The following is a 26,857-nucleotide window of genomic DNA, read 5'->3' as shown; positions in this document are numbered from 1 at the left end:
ATAAAAAAATGGAAGTTATTTTACTTGGTAAAGGCCTTTTCCTAAAACCACATAAAGAAGGTTGAGGTCTATACTTAAAACCAGGGGGATTAAAAAAAAGTTCGAAGTAAAACTACCTAATCGAGCTCTTACAAATAAAGATATTAATATGCAAAAATGTTAAAGATACCACATTTTTGAAAAGTATTCATGAAAAATCATACGCCATTTAGTGGTCCACGTCAAAATGAATTAGCTATTGTTAATCTAGATAATAAAGAAGGTCCTGGTCATTGGGTTGCATACAAAAAACAAGGTGATGACGTTAAATATTTCGAAAGTTTTGGCGATCTACAACCACCGCTGGATTTAATGTTATACTTCAGTGTTCTTATTATTTAGTAGAATTACAAAAGATATCAAGAACTTAATACTTATAACTGTGGTCATCTTTTTCTAAGATTTTTAAGTAATAATTTTAACCGTAAGCCTTTATAAGCCAGTAATAGAAAAAAATTTATCACTTATGGATGAACCGTCATGGGAGACGCATTCACTTGAAGTTTATCTAGTACATTATCCGTTCTCGACGTACCATATTTTCCTCCAATTAAACTCTCACCGTAAAAAAATTACGTTCTTGGTTTAGCGGAATTACTCACATTGAATTACATACCTAATATTGACGAGAATCATAATAAATTTGACGTGGGTGAAGAGGTGGTAACTTTACCAACAGGCAGCTATAAAATTCAAGATATAGAAAACTTTCTCATCGACTTATTAACACCTGAAAATATTTCGATAAGTGTAAAGCCAAACAATAATACGCTTCGTAGCATGATTCTGTGTAGTCACACAATTGATTTTTAACCAGAAGACTTGTTGGGATCAGTTTTAGGTTTTACAAAACGCATACTCACACCAAACAAAACTCATGAGTCAAATAAACCTGTATCGATTCTTAAGGTAAATGCACTTCGAGTTGAGTGTAACATTACTACTAGAGCACATATAAATGAACGTATAGCTCACACGATTCATGAATTTTTTCCTGCAGTTTCTCCTGAGTATAAAATTATTGAAGTTGCAACACAATTAATTTATCTACCCGTTGCAGTCAAGATAATAGATAATCTTCAAGTTTGGATCATTGATTAGGAAGAAAAATTAATAAATTTTTGAGGAGAAGTTACAACAATAAGGCTACATGTGAAACAATTAAATTAAAGGAATGGGTATTTTCTACGTCGTGAAGGAAAGAAAAAAAAAATTTAATAGCGGATACGTAAGTAAACCAACATGAAAAAGACAAATCAGTTATCAACGAGCAACCAAAGCTTTAAAACGTCAAAACGTAAAATTTTTAAAAAGCCAAGGCTTAAAAGTGATCATTGGCTAAAGTTTATTTGCATATTTTCCTGTTGTTTTAAAGATGGAAGAAATTCTAAACATTCAGTCAGGTGTCACATTTGACGGATCAATTGCGCACTATGAAATTCATATACATCAGCCTTACATTTCATCAGCATTCAACATTAGTGATGAGATTTGCATCTCAATTCAACATCAAGATTTATATCTCTTACCCTCACAAACCGCTGTACATATTTGCAGACGTATTACATTAAACAATAATACTGCAGTAACGCGAACTGAGTTAGTTAGTAATGCTATTTGTCATTTGTTTGAAGAAATTCGCTACGAATTTAATGCCATTGAAATAGACAAGTGCAAAAATTAAGCAATCGCCGCAGCCGACCACTCGGAGGGGGGAGCCCCATACCTTCACGCTACAGTTTTCCCCTCGGTGAGCCAGAATTCTCACGCTATACCTCCCCCTAGAAAGGTGAGCCAGAAGCCTCATGCTACAGCTCCTCCCGTAGGGACCCTCTTTTATAGAAGACTACCTGCTGGCAGGTACTTACGGTGGCGCTGTTATGACTTCGCTGCTGCTGGGATGCTCTCTTGGTGTAGTGCAGCGTCGTCCCACGAAAACCAGGAGCACTACACCAACACTCCACCAGGACGTCACATCCAGAAAACACGCTGAGGACCGTCAACCCACACCAAAACAAAGAAAAACGCTTCTCGCGTAAAAACCAAAAACTCGTTTCATGCGCGCTTAAAAGCCCAAGGTAATCTGCCCTTTTTCCTCTTTTTCCTCTCTCTTCTCTCTCCCTGGCCTGTACATATATACATGTATACGCGGACGCGCATGTGTGTGTGTGAGTGTGTGTGTGTGTGCATATTAGTAACCGTTGGTTAATATATATAAATCATGCTTATGCAGACAGTCCGCATATTTTTCTTGTGTTATTAGTACACATCTTAAAAGTGCTTACAGTCAGCATAAGTCACCTTTATTAACTCACACATATATGTGTACTACTGGAGCACTGCCCCTTGAGCGCTGGGTGCCTCAATCTCCACAACTCTAACTTTACGAGAAGGTAAATTTTAGCATCAAGTTTTTTAATACAATTTTTTCTTATTTGATATTTAATGTATTTTTCTTAAAAAGTTTTTTTTCCATTTTTTTCATTGATTTTTTAAAGATCTTACCGTTATCTTATACAAAACCAAACAATGTATCTGTATTATAAGAACAATTATTAACTAAAATGTTGATGAAAATAAATTACATAATTAAAAATTTGACTTACAATTTTGATCTGAAATGCTTGCAACTATCTTATATAAAAATTATCTTAATATATTTAAACTATCTAATGGTATAGCTAATCGATGCATCGACTAGAAAGCTCAATAAGATGCTTCTGATTGTGAGGTAACGATGAATAGTGGAGTCTTCTTCATACGTAGGTCAAGCCTTGCTTGCAAATAAATGGGTTGAAATAATTTAATAGACTGTGCTGAGAGTTAGTATTGCCAGTTAGCAGCTGTTGTTGCTCGTCTTTATAATCCTGCAGTGATATGACTCTAAAATGAAGTAGTTGCGCAGTAATTAACTTCTTTTGCGAAGTGGCTTTATTGCCTTTTTGTGACTTAGCCGAGTATTTTAGTCACCACCGACTGCCGTAGTCTAAAATACGTATAATCTTTCTAGAGGATGAGTAACTTTGTAACATAGATAAGCAATCACTGCTTGGTTTTAGTGCGATGTCTTCGATCTTCACTTTTATAATATGGTGAGAGTAAGCATCTTCTTGTACGCCTGTAACGTTAGTAGTTTATCTTATTAGCTTTTAAGTAACAGATGGAAGTCGAGTGATTATACAGCTAATTAGGATGGTAATATAAACTTTATAGTTGGACGAATGACTATTGAGCCATTTCAACAATACTTATAACTTTATCCAGCAGTAAATTGCCGCATTATGTTCGAAAATGAAAAAATACTTACATATTAAAATATCTTCTGAATGGGAAGCTGCTTCACATCGTGATGTTAAAAAAAAATTATAGCTCATTTAAGGTAAATTTGAGAAGAACTATTGCTGATTCGTGAAAATATTATTTTATTTATATAAATTTATTACCTCAAAAAAATGAAATAGCTATAAAATTTATTTTTTTTGTTATTATTGATGGAATGAATTATTTTTGCATAGTTATTGTAACAAAAGTTCAAAATTAATAATTTTTAAAGTCACAGTGATCGCTTAGTATCTATTTTATTCATAATTCAAAATGATGGATTTAAAATGGTAGCCATCATAAATGCAAAACAAAAAATTTCCTAAGTGAAATGTTTGATTACCATTTTTTTTTTAATTAAATAATATTCAATAAGAATTTGGGATGAGCTGTGTCCGTGTCGTTAAAATTTCTTAGTTTTATTTTTGCATAGTTATGGTAACAAAAGTTCAAGGTAAATAGTTTTTAGAGCCACAGTATTGTTGATGATTGATTAGTTTTAATTGAAAATTGGGAGTGAAAGATGGTAGGCATTGATTTTTACGAAGTATTAACTTATCTTCGTAGGAAGCTTGATCTCTGAACACTTTTCTTAATAAATTATATTCAAACTAAAAAATTGTAAACAAGGTTTATTGAAGGTAATATTAGAGTTATACATTTAGGTAACAACGCAATCTTTTACAATTATATAAATTTCATAACTTGGTCTTAGACTATTTTTTGACAATCACATTATCTATTTTACGAAAATAGATTTGTTGTGAAATCTCTGTAAAATTTTGTTCAAGAAATTTATGATTTTTCTAAATCCCACAGTCAGAAAATTCTCACCATATTGTTAAAAACCGCTCGTCTAAGAAAATTTACTTTTTACCAAATATCGTTTTGTGTACGTATTCTTGGTTGCTTAATACGTGTCTAAAGTCTATTTCTTGCTTCTTTATTTGTTACAAATAATCTAGGTAAATATAAATAATGATTTAATTTTGCCTAAATCCTAGGCAATTTTGAAATGAAATTTTCCTGAATTATTCGATGTTCTATAGCATTGAAATCCCTCGTAAATTTTTTAGCAAAATGCCTAGGATCATAGACAAACTTTAAGAAGAGTAAAAATATAGACATCGCTAAATTTTTGTAAATCTTTAGTATGCGGTCATTCGTCCAGCAAAATCTACTTTTTGCTTATTTTTGTTTCATCCGTTTGTCTTTTACCTCGAATCACCTTATCACACGCTTTTAAAGTTGTTACTTTAACAAAATGTTAATTGTTATCGAAATATTTCTACAAACTATTGAACAACATCATTATAGAATGTACAAAAATAGACCTAGAGTATTAGATAAATAATTTTGTTAATAAAAATAGTACAAAATTTTCATTCTTCAACATCAACAATTCTTAACTTTCGTAATGAATACTTTACGAAATAATAATTTAAAATTATTAGATTTCAACACATGCAAGATTAAAACAAAAATCAGTATTAGAATCTTAATTGTCTTATGTTATTTATGTTTCACAGTAAACGTTCCAAACCTAATGTTACAACAATATCTTACTTGCAACTGCTCGAATTCTTTACTACCCAAACATAGTCAATAATTATATTAATTTTATTAAAATTGAGGTAAAGAAGTTATCTTTAAAAATTGGTTATAATAATCTACAGTAAATATGACTTATTAAGAAAAATTCTTTTTAATCTGGCTTCTTATTACGTAGATACAATATTTCGTAAGAATCGATGCCTGCCATCTTGTATCCACCATTTCGAACTACCTCTTATTAACTATCAACGATCACGGTGACTTTCAAAACTATTCACCTTAAGCTTTTGTTACCAAAACTATGCAAAAATGTTTATTTAACATTGATAACAAGAAAAACAGAAAAATCTTAGGAATTCTCATTTTTCTGAGATTGGTGGAGGTCAAATGGCTATGATTTGCATCAAACAAGCTTAAATAAAAAAAATGCATGTTGATCAAACTTCCTATTTAAAAGATATTGTATAGGGTAATAATAATGGCCGCCATCTTAGTATCGCAATTCTTAATCATTATTACTAGATGCTCAGCAACCACTATGACTGTTAAAACTATTTACTTTATAATAATAACATTATAACAATGCAGTAAATATTCATTTTACAATAAATAGATATAAAAATTAAGAAATTGTTCATTTTTTAATTTTTTCAAAGGTTACAAATCCATTTTATCGGCTTTGCCACAATTTATCCTAAATCTTTATCAAGTATTATTTAATTTAAACTAAATTTATATTAATCAGACATTTTGCTTAGAAACTATTGTGTTTTGTACTAACATTGGCTGCCATCTTGAATTATTAATAGTAGGTGTCAAGTTATCACTGTGACTCTAAAAACTATTTACCTAGAACTTTTGTTACCGTAACAATGAAAAGAATGTTTATTTCACTACTAATAACAAGAAAACAAAAAATTCTTCTATAGTTAACTTTTTTGAAGTTATAAATTCATCAATAGTTTTCGTCAAATCTCTTTAAATAAGCTTTAATTTAAAAAATGCATGTCGAAACGACTTTGGGTTTGGGAGATATTTTATTTCGTAAGGATTTTGTCATGTTCAAATGTATTGTGCCATTAGCACCTTTTATTAAGAGTCAAGAAGATGCATTATTAATCAAACTAACAATGTAGCAGTGCAGAGCTCTAGCCTTGGCAGCAACTGAACTTCATTAGGAGCGAACTTAATTTTTGTGGGAAGCAACATAAATGTATGGCTACAAATGACGAAGTAAATAGCAGCTGTACATGCCCTTTTTGATGCGTCAGCAAATTTATGAAATTGCCAATCATTCTTTTTAAAAATATTGAGACGATAAAAAACTCTGCTGGCTTGTAATTTTAACTAAAAACTGGCAAAGACTGAGTGCGATAGAGTATCGCTTTAATCAATCTCTTTGATCCACAAGTTCTGCATAATGGCCTTGACAACAACGATCACTAGCATGATCGAACTTAGAAAAAGAAACAAACTTGCGATGCCGCTTCGTTCAGTTGCTGCGTCTCTATGACTGAAAATGTAAAGGCGTCTTTTGGGTATGCTACTTAAGACCAAATGTAGATATTACCTCATCTGCTTTTAATGAACTTTATTTGTGGGTATAGTATTCAAACCTGTTAATAGCTTTGGTTAATTTGCTGCCCATTTGTCAAGGGCCATACCAGCCGTACCTAACAGTGCAATTAACTGCTCTCGACGACAAAGAGTCTTTATTTAGCCTGTTTTGTAAAGGTAGTTAAGGACTTAGTCAATGAAGAACTGCTTCATTACAAGAAGCCTACAAACTAGAGCCAACGCAGTACCGTACGTCACTGTGATATACCAGTCATCCTTGGGTAGCTGACTGCTGTTTTCTTGCCGGAAAATTTTCTGTTAGTTAGAATTGTCTTAATGCACCTGTATTTTTCTTAGCATCTTAATAACGCCCGTAACGAAAGCATATCTAAACAGTCACCACGGATCAGAATCATTTCAATGTTAGCCAATAATTTAGGACCGGAAAAAAGTATATTGTCAAAAGAAATTCCTGTACGGGATTCTTGCAATGTGTATTTTCACAGGATTGTCAGGTTTTACTTCTGCTTTATGAGACTAGTATAAGCTATGCTTGCTTATTTGCTGTGTAGGTACAAGTTCCATGTGTTGCAGATCAATGTACTCACGTATAACTGAATGATAATGGTCGACAATCTAAGAATCGCACGGTGGTCATTGCTTTAAGCTGACTAGACAACTTATAGCAATGTCTTGTAATCCAACGAGATTAAGTTGTTATGTGAAAGCCATTGAAACATTCATTTTTTTGTAAGGCAAGTCTTTGTAAGGAACGTCTCTCATGTTTTTTTTTATCCTGAATCAACAAGGACTTGCATGTTACCTCCAAGATCTCCCAGAAACTTACTAGAAGTTGTGAATTGACAGGCTCTGTATGTATAAGAAACGTGTGAATAGTACTTAACGAGTATTAAGAGTCAAGTGAAGAAACATCTCCACTTAGTATTCAACAAACATCAGAATGCTGAGCTATTAAGGGGGCTCCTTCGCGAAAGTCCCCAAACAGAGATATATTATTTCTTGTAAATAAAAGTCTACTGAATTTGATGGTGGTCTAAATTATATTTCGAATGGGTCAAAATTTTGAGAAATCCGAGCTCAAAGTTGTAACTATTAGCACGTGTTCCTATGGGGCAGCGTGAAAAACAATTTGTTTTCGTTTATAATAAACCTAAATTAAAAGTCCCAGCAGACTGAATATATACGTTTTGTAGATGAAGTCTTCCTCTGTAATATGCTGTATTAAAAATTGTGGATAAAGGACCATTTTAGTGAGATATTTGTGATGGAAATAAATAAATAGTGTCCGGGAGGTCAGTAGCAGACGTACTTGTTCACGACATACATATACCATATACCTATATATTACATCGCTATACTACACCAACACAGGTGGTGTACCACTGTACCCTCGTATGCACTAGACTGGTCAAAACAATAATTAATTTTTCGTACAAAGTTAAACTACACACATAAATATCATTTTTCCCACTTCATACGTTATTAAAAATATCATAATGATTTTTAGACACATTTGTTTATTGAAAAACAAAACTTTATTTTTTGTTTGTCTTTGACCTCAGCAGTAGTCGTAGGAGCCCCCTTAAAAAGGTTATTAGATCTATGATCAATGCTTCTTAAACCAAAGTTGGGTAAGTTGACTCCTAGAATAGAGTTGACTTTCACGAGATTTGTAAAACTTTAATCTGCGAGATCCAAACTATTAAGATGGTTGACCACCTATGGAGGCGACTGTGAGAGAGAAGTCCGGCTTTGTGCCTTTTTTAGGTTAGAAATGTGTGCGCATGTCCCGTAATTCAATATTGAGTTATATTTACATTTCAGAATATTCATTTATAACTTTTTTTACAGTGCCCTCCGGTGAATTTGGAAATTCAAAGTGATCAGTGATCCGTTTGGGGCGAAATGTGAGAAAATAAATAAATACAAGTAAAGTGTATTTAAATTTTCTTGCGTTGATTTATTAATGCGCAACGTTTCGCTGACAATATGCGTCAGCCTCATCAGGCTACAAAATTAAAATTTAAAACACACAATGAGTGATCTGGAAGGCTCAAACACAAAATACAATAAATTTTGATGTAAATTGTTACCGCAGGTTCGCGAGAATTCGTAAGTTTGGTTGACTTACTCGTCACCTGTCGTGCTATCGACTGACAATAAATTACAACAACAAGCCAGCGCTTATATAGGCGGAGCCGCAAAGGTAGACGGTAAAGGGCGATGAACTCGATCGGGACATTTAAACTTTCGTAGTAAAGGAAGGTATGCTCTATTAAAGGAAAGCACATCCTTCTTTCTATTGATGTTGTGTTCGTCGAGTTTTTTATGAAGCATTTCGGAAATAATTCTTTTTTTGAAAAAATTTCAACCATGTTAAAACCCTACAATATTCACACTTACCCTCTTATTAACAATAAACTGCAGCATATCGTCCGCTTAGGAAAAGATACAACGAATAAACATAAACAGACAAATGTAGTACATAAGCTTTATTGTAAAAATTGTCCTGCGTCATATGTGGGTGAAACAAAGCAAGCGGCGGAGGTCCGCATTAGTGAACATATGAAAAGTAAAAACTCTGATTCCGTTGTTTGTGCACACCAAATCAATTTTGAGCATGAATTCGATTGGGATAACTTTAAAATCCTTGACAAAGAATCCAATTACAAAAGAAGAATTATTTCCGAAATGCTTTTTATAAAACTCGACAAACACAACATCAATAGAAAGGAGGATGTGCTTTCCTTTAATAGAGCATACCTTCCTTTACTACGAAAGTCTAAATGTCCCGATCGAGTTCATCGCCCTTTACCGTCTACCTTTGCGGCTCCGCCTATATAAGCGCTGGCTTGTTGTTGTAATTTATTGTCAGTCGATAGCACGACAGGTGACGAGTAAGTTAACCAAACTTACGAATTCTCGCGTACCTGCGGTAAACAATTTACATAAAAATTTATTGTATTTTGTGTTTGAGCCTTCCAGATCACTCATTGTGTGTTTTAAATTTTAATTTTGTAGCCTGATGAGGCTGACGCATATTGTCAGTGAAACGTTGCGCATTAATAAATCAACGCAAGAAAATTTAAATATACTTTACTTGTATTTATTTATTTTCTCACATTACGCCCCTAACGGATCACTGATCACTTTGAATTCCCAAACTTTTTTTACATGCACCTAATTGACGTGATTATTCTACATAATTGTAAGGCAGGTACTAATTTTGCTGTTGACTACAGTTTTGACCAAATCTGACTTTTAATTGTACTAAAAACTGACTGTACGTTGCGTAAGCTAGTCAACCTCCTTAACATACGGCCAATGACAAAGTGTGGTCTTTTTATTCGACAAACACCACGTAAGTTCATTAAGAAAAATCCTTTACATCGTTCACTGTGAAATAAAATATTTCTTAGCGTAAGGATTGATTAACGCAAGAATAACAAGAAATTTACTGTAAGCAGTTTTAGAAGAACCGTTAGCTCCGAAGAAAGCATTGAGCAATGACATTTTAACGTTGAAGTTGACCAAAATAACCATGGTGTCTGTGACCTGCACTGAGTTATTAATGTCATAATTCCCAGCTGACGTTGGGTTTTCAAAATCCCGTGTACTCTGAAATACTTACTACTAAAAAAAAATAAATGCGATAGCTCAATACATTGTCAAATATAGATTTGTTTTTTTAAATGTCAGTTAAATAAATGCATAATGCGAGGCTTACTAACCCTTTTATTTCTTTTCTGTCAGTCTTTTATAATCTTCTCAAGTAAATTCAAGCTTCGCATAAAAAAAAGTCATACACAGTTACTATTCATCGTCATTGTTATAATGCAATTGAAAAGAAAGTATACGTTTAATATATTAGAAAAGAAATAATTTTACTCTCTTGTTCTAATATAAAAACATTCTTAGTACTACACTTATTACAAAAATTTTGAAACTTTATTTTATTCTATTTTTTTTCTTTCTTGAGTTGATTTGATAATTTAAATAAAGTTGTTGCTTTCTCCACCTAACATAGTTATTAGAATTTTGAAAGTCTATTGTGTACGCTACTCTCTTAATTAATACCAATCATTTGCTTTATCTAGTGATTTCTCTCTGTATAAGGTGCGAATAGAATAAGAATTATGTTGTAAGCTAATTTTTCAAAAGCGATTCTAATTGGCCTGCAAGAACTGACAGAAAATACTATGAGTATTTTAAAATAGACTTAACTCAACTTAAAAATTGTTTTAATGGGGTATTATTATTTAAATGATAAAGAAAAATTTTGTCAAATAATTTTATACTTACTATCAATTTTTATCGAAAAAATAGGTATCATAATTGCAGAGGAGACCAACATAGATGCACCTTTACAGACATATTAAAATTCAGTGGGTCTCTTTTACTGAAGGATCAACAAATAAATATAAATTCATTTATTAGTTTGTAAGATATTTATAATAAAGTACTTTTTTTTATCCTCATTAATTAAACTTGTACATGTATAAATATTTTTTTTTACGTAACTATTTCTGCTACATAAAAATTATATCATAGCTTTCACAAAAAAAATTTGTTAATGGCTTGAAACTTTCACTTTTTATTTATTTGTACATCGAAATACATGTATATTTACATTAAAAAATAAAATAGGGCAAGTTGGGGTAGCTGAATTTCGTTTAATATTTTAGACTTGCCTCAAAAAATAATATCTTGGAAATTGAATGACGGGAAAACGTGGAACAGTACAACTTTGTCATTACGATGCACTAATATTTAATGATTTTTAGAAAAAAAAATGGTAATGAATTTTGTTTTAATACAATTTTTTACTACTAAATTTTTTTACATTTTACTAACCTCAAGGAGTAGATTTTGTTTTTTTATGCCCATTCACTATGATTTTGATTTCCTAACACTTTTAAAAAACGTGTGACCAACTCCATACAGTTATTGACAGCAATAGAACAAAGGCATTGTTGTGACTAATTTTGAAGCAGTTTACAGAAAATTAACGAAAGAATAAGTGATTTTTAATAGTTAAGAATGTACTAAAGCTAACCTATTACATTAAAGTTCCTTGTGGAGAAAATTTTTGGGACTTCTGGCCAGATTTTGTAAATTAAATGTACTCGGTGTCTATGGGTATCGTATTGGGGTTATTCTCCCAAAACTTACATCTCGTCAAAAGAGTGGTCTTCAGGTTGGGCTCTAGATGAAGACTCTAATTTTTGGGAGAGCATTAATAAGCAATGCTTGAATTATAGAGCTGCCTCTGCATGAAGCTCGTGGGTTGGTATTTTGGCTACTCATTAGAGGTGTCAATTTACTCTTTTTTTTCGAACTTTCCTGTACTAGTGAGAGGAAAGTGGCTAAAACGCTTCTTTACCAAAAACATACTTGAATTACAAATTTTAGAGAAACAAATACCTTAGTGATTCACGTTATTTAAGACATTTAATGTGTAAATGTTAATATTTGTAAATATCGTGCTTTTCGTCAAACAGAAGCAATGTCGTGATGAGTAAAAACTTGTAGAACCGTGAATATCTATTTAAAAAATAAACCGTAGGTACCTAGTACAACAAACTTCGTTTAGAGTCTTTGAATTTGCGTAGCAATGGTAAGTATTCTATTTTCAAAGAAAAAAATTTGACTTCTTCCTTATTGATATTATTTTTATCAGTACTTGTATGGCCTATTTTACTAGTAAGTAATCAATACAAAGTGCTCTTTTTTTAAAACATATTTTTGTTGCTTTAATCTTATTGTTATGTTCTTTCATACCTTAGCAACGTTCTAACGATAAAATTGTTTGCTGAAAAATTTTATCATAACAATGTTATTGCTGATTCCTTTTTCTTTTATAACTAAATAGGTAGGCATTTCCCCAATGTTTCTCTGCAAAACTTGAAAATCATGGCTAAATGTACTCGTTCATAGTTTTAATATGATCGGCGCTTCTCAGATATTTTGCTATATATATTTGGTAGTTTGCTTACAACTTAATTCTATTACAAAAATAAATGGTTGAATCCTGTCAACTATATAAAATGTTGCTGCCGGCTATGTACTTTTTTTTACAAATTGTTTCATATTTTTTCAATATTTTTTAGAGTCAAAGATAGTGTTATTATGAATTTGTTTTATCACTGCTCCCAGTAAATAATGTGAAAGTATATTATACTATAAATATTATCATTTACTGTACCAGATTTGTACAAAACATTTAACAAGTACGCTTGTTCATTCAAGAAAATGGTTTTATCGCCCGAGCTTATTATATCTTATATCTCTTTTAGTATGCAAAATTTAATCCCAGATGAGAGATAGTTATCTCATGATATGTTAGTCTTTAATCTTGTACAAAACTTCTGTTCGATTGTGTGATACCTATAAGTATTAGTGTGCATGTTTAAGCGTGTTGTTTGTAACAAATAAAATATGTGTATAAATAGTAGTGAGGCTCCGGCCCCCAATGTATTTTGTGCACCAACCCCGACAATTATTTATTATTTCATACTTCTTTAGATAATAACACATATATTTACATAATAAATGTATGTATAAAATATAGGTCAGTTCTTGCTCGGAATATGTGCATTTTTCTCCTACATTTATTAATAAACTCCGTATAAATAATTCTCTCCACCTCAATGAAATTTCTATGAGGATTAGCAAACAGTTTCCAAATAAAACTACTGCTGTAAGCTTTATAAATATGTTTTTAATTTTGCTAATCTTCGAAAGAGGAGAGTATTTTAATTTTATCATACTTTATTTAAAATACAAATAATTTCAAATTATTCTTATGAACATGTCTGCATCTAACAGAACAAAAAATATTAATTAAATTACTTGACTGGTTCTGTAAATTGACTTTTAACAATGAGGCTCCTTAATGCGGCAATACTTCTATGGCTTATATTTTTGTACAACTAAGTGTTGGTTAAATTAATAAATGTATTGTTATCATGTCATACGAAGGCAAAAAAAAAATTTTAACTTGTCACGCAGTTGATCACCACATTTACCAAAAAAAAACTTAGCGCACCAAACACTATATCCTTGAACATAAACTAAAATAGAATTTATATAAATTTATGTATGATCTTACTCTTAGTTATATAAATAAATAAATAATTATTTATTCGTATGTATGAAGTCCAAGATAAAAAGAAGTGTTTCAAAATTAATATTAAAGCATAAATGAGGTGAAGGGTAGTGGGGTCACTGAATAAAAAATAATATGAATCAGAATAACTTGAGGAGCGGTAACCGGCGTGTGGAGCAGCTTTTTCTGAGTCAAAATCCGTTTACAGAATAATTTTTTGACAATTATTCGTTAGGTAAATGGATTTACAAAAGTGCTCAATTTCAGTGTGTTTCGAATTAAAATTTCAATGGCGTCGGCTGCTATGAAGTGCGTTGTCATTAATCGCGGCAACATAGCAACGAACCTGTAGGTCGGTAAACAAAGTCTGAAGAGATAACCTAGTGGGCAAGAGATGGCGCTCAGATGTGATGAAATTAGTTATAAAGTTATTGGAAGGAGGTTAATGGCTGAGTACCAGAAACGTAAAGTAGATAAATAACTGTATGAAAAGGTTATTTAGTTGAGCCAAGATATTTTTGTCAAATTGTTATAATTATAAGCATCACATAAAATAAAATTAATAATAATGATGATGATGACGATAATAAACATGATGATAAATACTATCAGAGTAGTAAAAATACAATTAAAAAACAAAAATAATAATAATAAAAGTAATAAATGCTTATATTAAAAATAATTAATTAATTAACTTGAGCGGTTCTCAATCTGTACTTAAGACGCACTTAAGTGACAATTGTGCAGTGGTACATCGGCAGCATTTGGGCGGCATGTAAGCAGCTATACTTGGATGGCGGAACATTGACGGCACTTGGGTGGTTCTTAAGAAGTATTTAAGTAGCGGTACTTTGGCGATACATGGGCGCCACTTGTGCGGTAGTTGAGCGGTACTTTAACGGCACTTGGGCGGTTCTTAGGTAGAATTAAGGCACGGTACTTTAGCAGCATTTAGGTAGTACTTAAGTGGTACTTCGTTGGTACTTGGGTGGCATTCAATCAGAGGCACTTGAGCCGCACTTTGGTGGCACTTTGGCGGCACTTAGGTGATATTTAAGCAGCGGCACTTTGGCGGTACTTGAGCAGAACTTTAGCGGCACTTGGGCGGTACTTTGGCGGAATTAAAGCAGTGGTACTTTAGCAGCACCTAGGTGGTACTTCAATGGTACTTCGGCAGCACTTATGCAGCATTTGGCAGGATTTAAACAGTGGCACTTGGGCGGTATTTGAGCGGTACTTTGGCAGCTCCAGGGCGGTACTTTAGTGGTACTTAATAGGCACTTGGGCGGTACTTAGGCAGCATTTAAGCAGTGGCCCTGGGCAGTATTTCGGCGATACATTGGCGGTACTTTGGCGAAATTTAGGCAGCGGTACTTTATCAGCACCTGAGCGGTACTTAAGTGGTACATCGGCAGTACTTGGGCATTTTTTGGTGCCATTTAAACAGTACACTTGGGTGGTACTTGAGTGGTACTTCGGTGGTACTTAAGCGGTATTTGGGTGGCACTTGGACAGTTCTTGGACCGCATTTAAGTGGCGACATTTAAACAGTGGCACTTGGGCAATACTTGAGCGGTACTTTGGTGGCACTCAGGTGTAATTTGGGCAGCAGTTAAGCAGTTGCACTTAGGCGGCACTCTGGCTGTACTATGGCGGCACGTGGGCAGCACTTGAGTGGGACTTGAGTGGTATTTAGACACAATTTGGGTGGCACTTGAGCAGTGGTACTTTAGTGGCAGTTGGGTAGTACTTGGGCAGCACTTGCGTGGGACTTGAGCGGTATTTAGACACAACTTGCGCGGTACTTGAGCAGTGGTACTTTGGCGGCACTTGGGTGGTACTTGGGCAGCACTTAAGCAGTGGTACTATATAAAAAGTTATCCGGTGCTTTAGTGGCACGTGGACGGTACTTTGTTGGAATTTTGGCGGCGCTTGCGTGGTACTTACGTGGCATTTCAACAACGGCATTGGCAATTTGGTGGCATTTAAGCGGTGGCACTTAGGTGGTACGTGGGTGGTACTTAAGCAGCGGTACTTGATCAGTATTTTAGTTGGACTTGGTCGGTTCATGGGTTGCACCTAAGCAACGGTACTTTGGCGGCACTTGGGCGCTACTCGGGCTGTAGTTGGTCGATGATTGTTTTTCGCTACCTTTCTTAATCGGAATAAGTTATTGTTCTAATGCTTGTTATTTTTTTTTTTTCATAAAGTATTTATTGACCGTGCCGCTGTTTAAATGCCGCCAAGAACCACCCAAGTACCGCCAGAGTACAACTGAAATGCTGCCCAAGTGCCGCTGTTTGAATGCCGTCAAGTACGGCCAAATTGCCGTTCATTGTCATTGCTTCAATGGCTCCTAAGTACCGCTTAGCTGCCGCCGTAGTATCGCTGCAATTCTGCTCAAGTACCACTAATTCATTTCTGTTCAAGTACTGTCTAGTTGCCACCGAAGTACCACCAAAAAGCTCTCCAAGTGCCGCCGAAGTACCTCGAAAATGCAACCCAAGTGTTGCTGCTTAAATGCTGCCCAAGTACTGCCCGACTTCCACCAATGTACCACTTAAGTACCACTGAAGTGCTGCTAAAAAGCCGCGCTAGCTCCACTGCTTAAATGCCTCCCAAGTACCGCTCAAGGGCCGAGAAAGCACCGCTTAAGTACTGCCTACGTGCCACTGTATAAATGCCGCCAAGCATCACCTAAGAACCGTTGAAAAACCATTTAAGTACTGCCCAAATACCGCTGCTTAAATGCCGCCCAAGTGTCAATGCTTAAATGTCACCCAAAAACTGCCCAACTTCCGCCAATGTACCGCTCAAGTACCGCTAAAGTACTGCTCAAGTGCCGCCAAAGTACTGCCAAAAAGCGGCCCAAGTGTCGCTGCTTTCATGCTGCCCAAGTACTGCACGATTACCTCCAAAGTTCCGCTTAAGTGCTGCCAAAGTACCACTAAAGTGCCGCCCAAGAGCTACTGCTTAGATGCTTTCCAAGTACTGCCCAAGTGGTGATAAGGTACCGCTTAAGTACAGCCCACGTGCCGCTGTTTAAATGCCGCCAAGCACCACGGAAGTGCCGCCACAATGTTGCCCAAGTACCGCTGTTAAAATACTGCCAAGTACTGCCAAATTGCCACCCATTGCCGCTGCTTCAATGATTCTTAAGTACCGCCTCATTGCCACCGAAGTACCGCTGAAATACTGCCCAAGTAACGTTGAAGTACCGCTCAAGTACTGTCCAAGTGCCACTGATTAAATGCTGCCCAAGTTCTGCCCTGGTACCGCTGAAGTACCTCCAAAGAGCCACTGCTTAAATGCCGCCAAATACAACATGAGTGCCACCGAAGTACCGTTTATGTACCGCCCAAATGCTGCTAAAGTACCGCTGGCTAAATTCTGCTATAGTACCATCCAAGTGCCACTGAAGTACTGCTTAAATATCGCCCAAGTGCCGCTGCTTACATGTTGACCAAGTACCGCCTAAGTACTGCTTAAGTCCCGATTAAGTACTGTTTAAGTGCTACTGATTAAATGCTGCCTAAGTGCCGCTCAAGGACCGTCCAATTACCGCTGTTTAAATACCGTCAAATAGTGCATAAGTGCTGCCGAAGTACAACTCAAGTACCGCCCAAGTGCCGCTGCATAAGTGGCACCTAAGTGGTACCAAAGTGCCACCCAAGTGCCACTACTTAAATGCCGCCCAAGTACTGCCTAAGTACCATTGTTCAAATGCCACCTAAGTGCCGACACAGTATTACTAAAGAACCGACCAGGTGCCACGGCTTAAATGCTGCCCAAGTAACACCTAAGTGCCACTAAAGTACTGCTTAAGTACCGCCCAAGTGTGACTGTTTAAATAGCACCAAATACTGCCCAAGTGCTGCTAAAGTACCACTTAAGTACCGCTCAGGTGTTGATAAAGTACCGCTGCCTAAATTTCGCCACAGGACCGCCTAAGTGCCGCTGAAATGACGCTTAAAGACCGCTGCTTAAATGCTGCTTAAGTACCGCCCAAGTGCCGTTGAAGTACCACTTAAGTAGCGCTCAAGTGTTGCTGTTTGAATGCTGCTGAATACCACATAAGTGCTGCCGAAGTACTGCTCAAGTACCGCCCAAGTTCCGCTGCTTAAGTGGCACCTAAGTGCTGCAAAAGTGCTGCGGAAGTGCCGCCGTTTAAGTTCCACCCAAGTATCGCCTAACTACTGCTGCTCGAATGCCACCTAAGTGTCACCACTGTACCACCAAAGAACCAATCAAGTACCGCTGTTTTAATGCTACGCAAGTACCGCCCAAGTGCTGCTGCGTAAGTGCCACCCATATATCGCCGAAGTTCCGCTACTTAAGTACTAATTGAGAACCACTTGAGTGCCGTCAATGTTCTGCCTTCCAGGTACAACTGTTTACATGCCGCCCAAATGCGGCCGATGTACCGCTGCATAATTGTTACTCAAGTGCGTTTTAAAGACAGCCTGATAGCCGCTCAAGTGTATCAATTAATTGTTTTCAGTAAAAGTATTTATTATTTTTATTATTATTATTATTATTATTGTTTATAATCGTATTTTCACTTTTCTGATTATATTTATCGTCATGTTTATTATCTTCTTCATCATCATTACTACTAATTTTATTTTATGTGATGCTTATAATAATAATAATAATTTGACAAAAGTATCTTGGCTTAGCTAAATAACCTTTTCGTATAGTTATTCATCTATTTTACGTTTCTGGTACTTAGCCCTTCACCTACTTCCAATAACTTTATAGCTACACGTTTCTACTGATTTCATCACATCTGAGCGCCATCTCTTGCCAGCTAGGTTATCTCTTTACACTTTGTTTACCTACCTACCGGTTCGTTACTATGTTGCCGCGATTAATGAAAACGCACTTCATAGCAGCCCGCGCCATTGAAATTTTCGTTTAAAACACGCTGAAATTGAGCACTTTTGTAAATCCATTTACCTAACGAATAATTGTCAAAAAATTATTCTGTAAACGGATTTTGGCACTAAAAAAGCTCCCCTACACGCCGGTTCTCGTTTCTCAAGTACTTTAGAATACCCCTGTATTTATGATGTCATCAATATATGTTTTACCAGCAAAAAATGTCTACTAAGATGTATACATGTATGTATTAGCTTATTTTTGAAGTGTATATCTTATCGTAGTTATAACAAAATCAATTTTAAAATAAAAGTAAAGGTGTACATGTACATGTGTGGATAAGTGTTAATGTATGTAAAGGATAGTAATGTGTCCGTGAAATTCTACAAAAACGGCCGTAGGAGGTCTAGAAAAATTGTGTAAGTGTATGTGGCGGGCCCCTTGGGGTTGTGAGGGTCTAGACAGAAAGTAAGCTAAGCCGAAACAAGGAACAAAAATACGGAATTTTACCTTTCTCCAGGGGGGGGGGTAAAGGGTAAATAGAGGTCTGAGAGGGCTGCAGGGGATTTGGGTTTGGTGCTGTTGCCTGTAAAAAGCAGTGTTCCACATATTTAAGTAATAACTGCGTCTATACTGTTACCGTATGTTGAAGTTCCTTTTAGCGATTGTTATAGAAATTTATCTCATTATTTTTATTCTTGTTGATACATAATATGGTATATGTTAGATTTTTTAAACTTTATGAGCATACCACAAATTACCTGTCACCAATGTTTAAGGCCCATAGTTCATAGACGCAAGACTTGTTCTTCTACCTGTAAAAAATCATTTTACAATTAGTGTGTATTAGGCTGCTTGTCTACAATTCCAAGCAGTAGTTGCTATACGCACTTTTTCAGTGATACTGCTAATCACAGTGTCAGCTAGGGTTGCGTGCGCGTTAGCTCGATAGTGCTCGTAGAGTTGACGTGGCTTTTGTTATGCTTTGGGTAGCGGATTCAGAGTTGCTGAAGGACTCTATTAATGCGAATTTTGGGCAGATTGATGGTGAATCGACTGGCTCCATTACTCCTAATACCGGTCCACCGAATGACATTAATATTCGAGTAGATGGGTTGCCTATACGTTGGGATACGTTTTCGACATCTGAACACTTGTCAGTTCTTTTCAAAGCCATTACAAGACTGAGTACTGAAACCAACGGGCGATTCCATTACGTCGAAAGCCAGGTAAACAGAAATTTAGACGAATTAAGCTAGCTACCTAAAGAAAATGTGAAACTTAAAGACAAGCTTCAGCGTGTGGTTTAAGGTGCAGACGTATCCTGCAACTTCTTGCCAGCTGAAGATTACAGAGATGCTGGCGCATTATACTGGCGCATTATTTCTTTGGGACGTATTGGATGTGCACCCGTTTTCCAATAAAAAAAGAGTGCCACCACGAAAAGTGGGTGGGGGTGGGTTGCGTGATGCTACTAGTACAGGAGGCTCATATCTGGTTACACTGATATTGGGTTCTTCCCGTGAATATGTTTGAAAGGCACGTAAAAATTTAGGTCAATTAAGCTTTTCACAATCATACAATGATTACACTGGTGCTAATACTATTAAATTACATAAGCTTCTTCCATGGACCACGCACTCCCTCTTTATGAAGGCCAAGCCTACGGCAAAAATCTGAAACTGTGAATTTGTGGGGTACGGGGCTGCGAGGCCTAAGCAGCCAGATGAACAATCTTTCAACAACAATCAACAAAATGTATATGGAGGCTGACTTGAAACCGTAACAACGACCATGTGTATAAATATTACATGCTCCGGGTTGCGCAATTTTTTGGGAGTATCGATCTGTTCACGTAGTTCACTCAGATGTTAATTCTTAACGAGAGCTTTTGCATGATATTAGAAACCTTCTCTATCGCTTTGATAACGACGTACTAGCCATGTCTGAGACATGGCTCGCTCCTGTTCAATGACCCTCTATATTGAGCAGACTAAATTATAAACTTGTTGGTAACAAGAGGGATCGGAGGATAGTAGGAGGATGACGTGAGGTCGTTCATGATAGTTTTTCCGACGATCCCTCGAGTTTTTCCGGCTAGGAGGCTAGCACGGTAACCACTTATCAATCGAAGCTCTTAACATAACAATTCATTAAAATATTATGTTAGGATAAAATTTAGTTAGCGTGAAACATTAGATTTGTTTAAACGTATTATAAACTAATACTAATTAAAATTTAAAGTTTGGAACGCTGCGCTACTCTTTGAAAAATGGGTATATAAGTATACACTTTTAACATAGGACTTGAGTAATTTTATGATTATAATTTTTAGATCCATGCTATCATATACATTTTATAGTTCACTAAAAGTCATTAACTTTTAATGCTAAATCATGAGCAAGGTCGTCGAAACACTACATATACAAACATTTTTTTTCAAATTTAGATTAAAAATGCATGTAAGTACACAATTAGCTGCTCTACATTAAACAAACGAGAAGTGTCATCTGTCACCAGCTTGTCAATTGGAGTAGCAAGAAAATTTGAAAAAAGTGTTTCAGAAATGTTTTCCACTTAAGGGTACAATCATCTACTTTTTTTTTTTATAACATTTTAAACTCTAGAAAAAAATAAAGTTCCGCATTTTTGGTGATTTTAAATCTGAGAAGGAATTTCTAAACTTCATAACTAAGGTTCTATATGAGCTACAGAGTGCATTTGTTTATTTGAAAAGTTAAACAATAAGCTTTGATATAAAAATACTTTGAAAAAAAGATTATTATAATTTAATAATGTTGTTAAATATTGAAATTTTCAAACTAATTTTAAACATTCACCCCCACCTTCTAGGAAGTTCCAAGTATTACCATGGTATTCTACGTCAAGTTTTTTTTCATATTTATTTTTTAATTAGAAGAAAAATCTATTATTACTATCAAAAAAAAAAAAATTTGACTTCGCGCTTTACTTCATTCAGTGGGGTGATAGTTACTGTTTATGATCAAAAATCTGCCAATAGCGCGAATCTTCATAATTTTATTTTTCTATATATTTCTTTCTTTTTTTATTTTTAATTACGAAGCAAGCCTTAAATTTAGTGTACTACTGCAATTTTTATGACACAAGGTAACCTAATCTTATATTACTTTCATGTCATAGCCGAAAAACCTGCGTTTGAAGAACTGATTTATTGACGGAATCGGTAATAGAACATTACTGAAAGAAAAAACGATTAGTGATACATACTTTTCAACAAAATTGAAGCCACTCAAGTATAAAATTTCGTGTCTAACCTCAAAATAAAAAATTTAGTACTGTATTGTATTAAGATTTTAACGCATACCTATTGCAGCGTTTTTACGTATCCTATGTCCCTGATCTCTACCTTTTCGTATTCTTTTTTCCGTAATTACTATCCTATTTTCCCTAGTATACGAGTCTTTTGTGCGGGCCCCTTACAAAGTTTCCCTTAGATGACTCGGTCATCCATCCTACTGGGTACTATTTACAGGGCGCAGTGATTGTCTCACGGACACCCCAGCTATTATTAAGTTTAATGGAAAGATATTTTTCCAATCAACCATTTAACTCCCTGTACCGACCTTTTTTTTTAACAGACTTTGACTTTACCCGACGAGCTTGCCAGGCGTTGGCTTTCCCTCAGAAATGAAGCCCCTCGAGGTCCAGACATCACCAAAAAAATTGACTATTTGTTTTAAAAATTGCATAAATGGCGTTTTGGCATCCTGGATATTTATCTCATTAAAAAAGACCGAGAAAAAAATCTCGATAATTTTCGACGGGATTCAAACCCATTATTTTTTTTAAAAAATTTAGTATTATGTTTTGATTAAAATAATCTATTTTTAGATCTTATAAGTCATTTTTTGCTTCTCTGTATTACTTATCACAACGTTTTTCACATACATTTTTCTAGGTTATAACATTATTTTTTTAAATTCCAAGTAGATCATGTCACTTGCAAAATAATGCTTTTAGCATTATAAACATTCGCATTATTTTTCTTTTTTTTTTTTGGATTAGGTTACGTAATGTCATAAAAGTTGCAGCAGTATACTAAAGCTTGAGGCTTGCTTAGTAATTGAAAAAAAAAATCGAAAATCCATCAAGATTTACGTTGTCAGAAGATTTTTAAACATAATAAGTCACTGTTGCCCCACAGTTCATCGCATCGGTACTTTGGTTCCTTACGACCTTATTTTTTGTCCCTCATCTGTTTTTTAGAATATATGTATTTATATGATACGTTTTGATAAGATATCCTAATTCGTTTGTTAAGAAAGCTTATTTATTTGTCAAGTATACTTAGTAATTTACTTCTTCTGTACATTTCTTGCTGTGTCCGCTTAATCTGATTGTATTATCTTGTTTTAAATTTTGCGTCAACTCTTTATTTACATTCGTAATAATCATTGAACTGCTGTTTTGCCTACACAATTATGATAACACGTACTTTTATTACCTCTGGACTTACACTTTAAAAGAAATATAGTGACATCACACTGCTTTTCAAACTTTTTACGAAGCAATCATTGACTGTGTATAAGTTTAGTTTTGCGTGCTGTAGCAGATAAGGAAGTTTCTGTGCAGTTATAGTTTCTTCGATTTTTGACATATTGTGCAATATTGTGAAAAAAAAGAAAAAATTTTGAAGCAACGTTTCAAAAATGCATTGACGTAAAGGGAATTTCCCAATTTTACAGTATGATTCCCGTCTCTCGTCAAGAAATGGAAGCGAAACAATTTTCGTCATTCCAAAAAAAGGGTGCAGCAAGAACGTTTAGTAATTAATATTTACATTTCACAACTGTATCATACTGTTTACTCTTGTATGGTATTAGAATTGTAAACACAGTACTGAGAATATGTTACTGAAATAATAATGAAGTCATTTTTATTTTAACAATAAAGTTTATCGAAAATATTTACGTACATTCGAAAAAAAATTGATGATAAGAAGGAAAAACGGTCCCGCAGAGGATAAAGCGCCCAAAGTTAGTTAATTTTTTTCCGATGGTAATAATAGTTTATCCTTTAATTTAAAATAGTATTCAAAGAAAATTTGACATAAAATACAATGGTAATACTTGTAACTCGTTACAAGGTGGAGCGATTGTTTATAATCGACTTTAACATTCAAATTATTAATAACAATCTCAAATTGTTAATAACTCTATAGCTCAAATAAAACCGAAGATATGAACGTTTGAGAATTCCTCCTCAAGCCTATAATCAACGAAAACGTGAAATTTCAATCGTTTCTTGAGTCTAAAAAATTGTGACAAGAAAATACGGGTCTCTTTTTTTCAGTTTGGATTTGATAAAAACATTTTCTGCTAAATCAAAAAGGGGTCAGTCAATTTTTGATAAAATCTGTTTGATTTGTTGAAAAACGTTCCCTCTAATTATTATTGAATCGATAATATCTTAACTCTCAACTAATTGGTTTATTAAAAATTTGCAGTAGGTACTGAAAAATAGAGGTTTAAATGAAGGGGATAAATTTTTTCTGAATAAGACAGGTCCCTAAAAGTTTTCCATATTATATAGAAAATTAAGTAACTTGTGAAATATTTCTAAAAACCATTGGGACCAGTAATATTTATATTTAAATGGTTATGAGCCTCCTTAAGTCATCGGTACATAAATTGTAGATCCTATATGTAAGCTGTAGAAATAGTGTATTACTCTCCTAGAAAGAAAAAAAAACTTTGATCACATACGCATTAGACAATAAAACTTTCTTTGGCTCCTTCCATTAGTTGCTCACGAATTTTCACTAGTGCTACGCCGTACAGAAAATACAATTTTATTTTTGCGAAGCAGGAAGAAAGTTTTTTCTTCCGTGCAGTACGTTAAGAATAATACATGATCTCGAGTATAGAAAGTAATGAAACAAATGACATGTACAACCATTATTATTAATAGATATGAAGACATAGTGGTGGTTAAGCCGATGTTTCCAGTCAGCAAAATCACGTTTCCTGGCAACAGTTATGGCAATAAAATCAATTCTTTATCGTGATAGTAGCAAATAGTTTTAAAAAAGCCTATGACAATGTGCGTAAAAGATTTGGAGATATTACGTTGGCTAAGCTATCTTTAGTCTTATGTTGGCAAGACAAAATTTTTCTAGGCAAAAAAATGATTGTTTAACAAAATCATTACAAATAATTTGCCAAAAATATGCTGTAAGGTCCATGTTTTCGTATATAAATTTATAAAAAAATATGACGTTGGCTTCGATGACTTCCCTAACATGACAGCCGTATCACATTTTGTGGACAATGGCAATGGCGGAAAAAAAATCCTTAGCTTCATGTTACTTCTACAAAAAGATATGCTGAGTGTAGTTTAGCTGATATTGGACTACCACTATGTCTAGTTATTCTTAACTAGAACGGAAAATGAAACAACCGTTATTTGTAAATCTATATTCTATTTAGTTGTCCTCATAAGAAAATGAGTTTTATTACAACTACTGATTTTCAGAGAGATTAAATATACTAAGGCAGTAAATTTAGCTACCATCGATAATTTATGATGCACACCCAAAACATAGACTACCATCGTAACTATCATAAACTTAAAAAAAGTTTACTTAAATACTTTAAAGCAGACTTACTCTTAATACAAGTATCATCCTTACTGATAGTTTTATTTTTCTTTTACTTCATAAAAATATTTTACGTACAAATATTTAAAAAAAACTTAAAAAATAAGATGGGCCATTGTTATACATTATTATGATGTACAATTATTTGATAAAGATATACCACATTGAAAGCATATAAATAATAATGTACAAGTCGTAGAAGCAGAATATTGAATTTAATACTTTGTTTGTTGTAATAATAAGTTACGTTTGTATTTTTCAGGATTACGAAAAAATGGTAAGACAGAAATTACCAAATAATTCTTTTGCAACAATGATTGCAGTTCTTCAAAAATTTTTCAATTTTATGAATCTTACAGCATCAGTAAGTATCACATTATATGAAAAATTAAGTTAATACCTCACACAGACGTATATACTTTATGATTTCGAATTTTTTTACAGAATGAAATTAGCAGTTGTGGTATTGCTGCTACAGAAAAAGTAATTAAGTTCCTGAAAATATCAGATATAAGACCTATAGAAGAAGATCCAAAATTTGGTTTTCAAAACACGCACAAGCAATTAGAAAATTTTTGCTAACAAAACCAGAGAAAACAAATAATCATTATTTTTGGAACCAAAGGGATACATTTTAATAATGATAAAAGTTATAAGTTAAACAAAATTAATAATAATAATAATAGTAATACTAATAATAATGAAGATAATAATAATAATAATAATAATAATAATAATAATAATAGTAATGATAACAATGTAACAGGTTATTTTTTCTTTAAACTAAAAAATTTTAACTATTGATTATCATTACACAGTGACTGATCACAACCCCAGCGGTGTCATTGTTTTTTCACGAACACCATCTTTATTTGTCAATTTTTTCTACTACACACAAATACATCATAAAAACTTCAATTACTATTCATTTAATAAAATTGCAAAAAATGAATAGTAATCATGCATACAATAAACTCCGCTCTCCTTATATACTTATTCGATGAAAGAAGAAGATTATTTGTAAAATACAAAGCACATCAAAAATTATAACCTTATAAAAGATTGCATATTTAGATATCTAAATGTACTAAACTCATTTTCTTTGATGCACTCTGTACCTTTTTGTAAATAGCATATTGCGTTACCTACAAATAATTATGAAACATTCCATGTTAAAAAAATTATTTGTACATGTTGAAGTGGAAAAAAATAAATATTTATTAAACGCTGTACATTGTTTCTCATTACACTAATTTTTCCAATTATGTAATCGAAAACCATATTCTAATTGAAAAATATTTGTACTTTCACAACTTGGACAGTAAATGCTTTTTGCAAGATACAAAGCTTAGTGTACACTCAGAGAAAAAATCAAATAAAAAGTTACTTTATTTAATAATATATAGGAGATTTTTTTATATGGTATTAATAATCAATAAATCTCTCATTTTTTAGTAAAAAAAAACATCAATAAAAAATAAGTTTCTAATATTAGTTTTAAGGATATTTCTTTTTTTGGTTTATTATTTATCATGAATTTGACCTTTTTTCCAAATCTTTCAGTTTGATTTTAAAAGTATGATATTGATTGAAAATTTAAACTAATTAAGGTAAGTACTATGCTCGTCAAGTATGCAAGTTTGCTTAAAAGTGAGTGTTAGGTTATACCTTAACTATGAATACTTCAATAGTTATAATTAAAAAGTTATGAAAAAGTTTATAAATAATTATAATTC

At 33.8% G+C, this 26,857-nt stretch overlaps 1 protein-coding gene across 2 annotated transcripts in view; it reads left to right on the top strand.

The window, feature by feature from the left end:
- The window catches only part of wapl (cohesin release factor wings apart-like), a 436,770-nt gene extending 410,256 nt beyond the window's left edge, over positions 1 to 26,514 (top strand). For both annotated transcript variants that reach the window (XM_089596620.1, XM_089596619.1), the window contains exons 10-11: positions 25,384 to 25,485; positions 25,566 to 26,514. In XM_089596620.1, the coding sequence (XP_089452746.1) occupies positions 25,384 to 25,485; positions 25,566 to 25,703 (240 nt within the window). In that variant the 3' untranslated portion in view covers positions 25,704 to 26,514. The remainder of the gene's footprint in view (positions 1 to 25,383; positions 25,486 to 25,565) is intronic.
- The last annotated feature ends 343 nt before the right edge of the window (positions 26,515 to 26,857 follow it).

Source organism: Copidosoma floridanum, unplaced genomic scaffold (genome assembly GCF_036245765.1).
Source record: "Copidosoma floridanum isolate Cflo_tuat_1 unplaced genomic scaffold, Cflo_Japanese_pri ptg000030l, whole genome shotgun sequence".
In the NCBI taxonomy this organism is placed as follows: domain Eukaryota; kingdom Metazoa; phylum Arthropoda; class Insecta; order Hymenoptera; family Encyrtidae; genus Copidosoma; species Copidosoma floridanum.
This window is presented reverse-complemented; position numbering and strand designations above follow the sequence as displayed.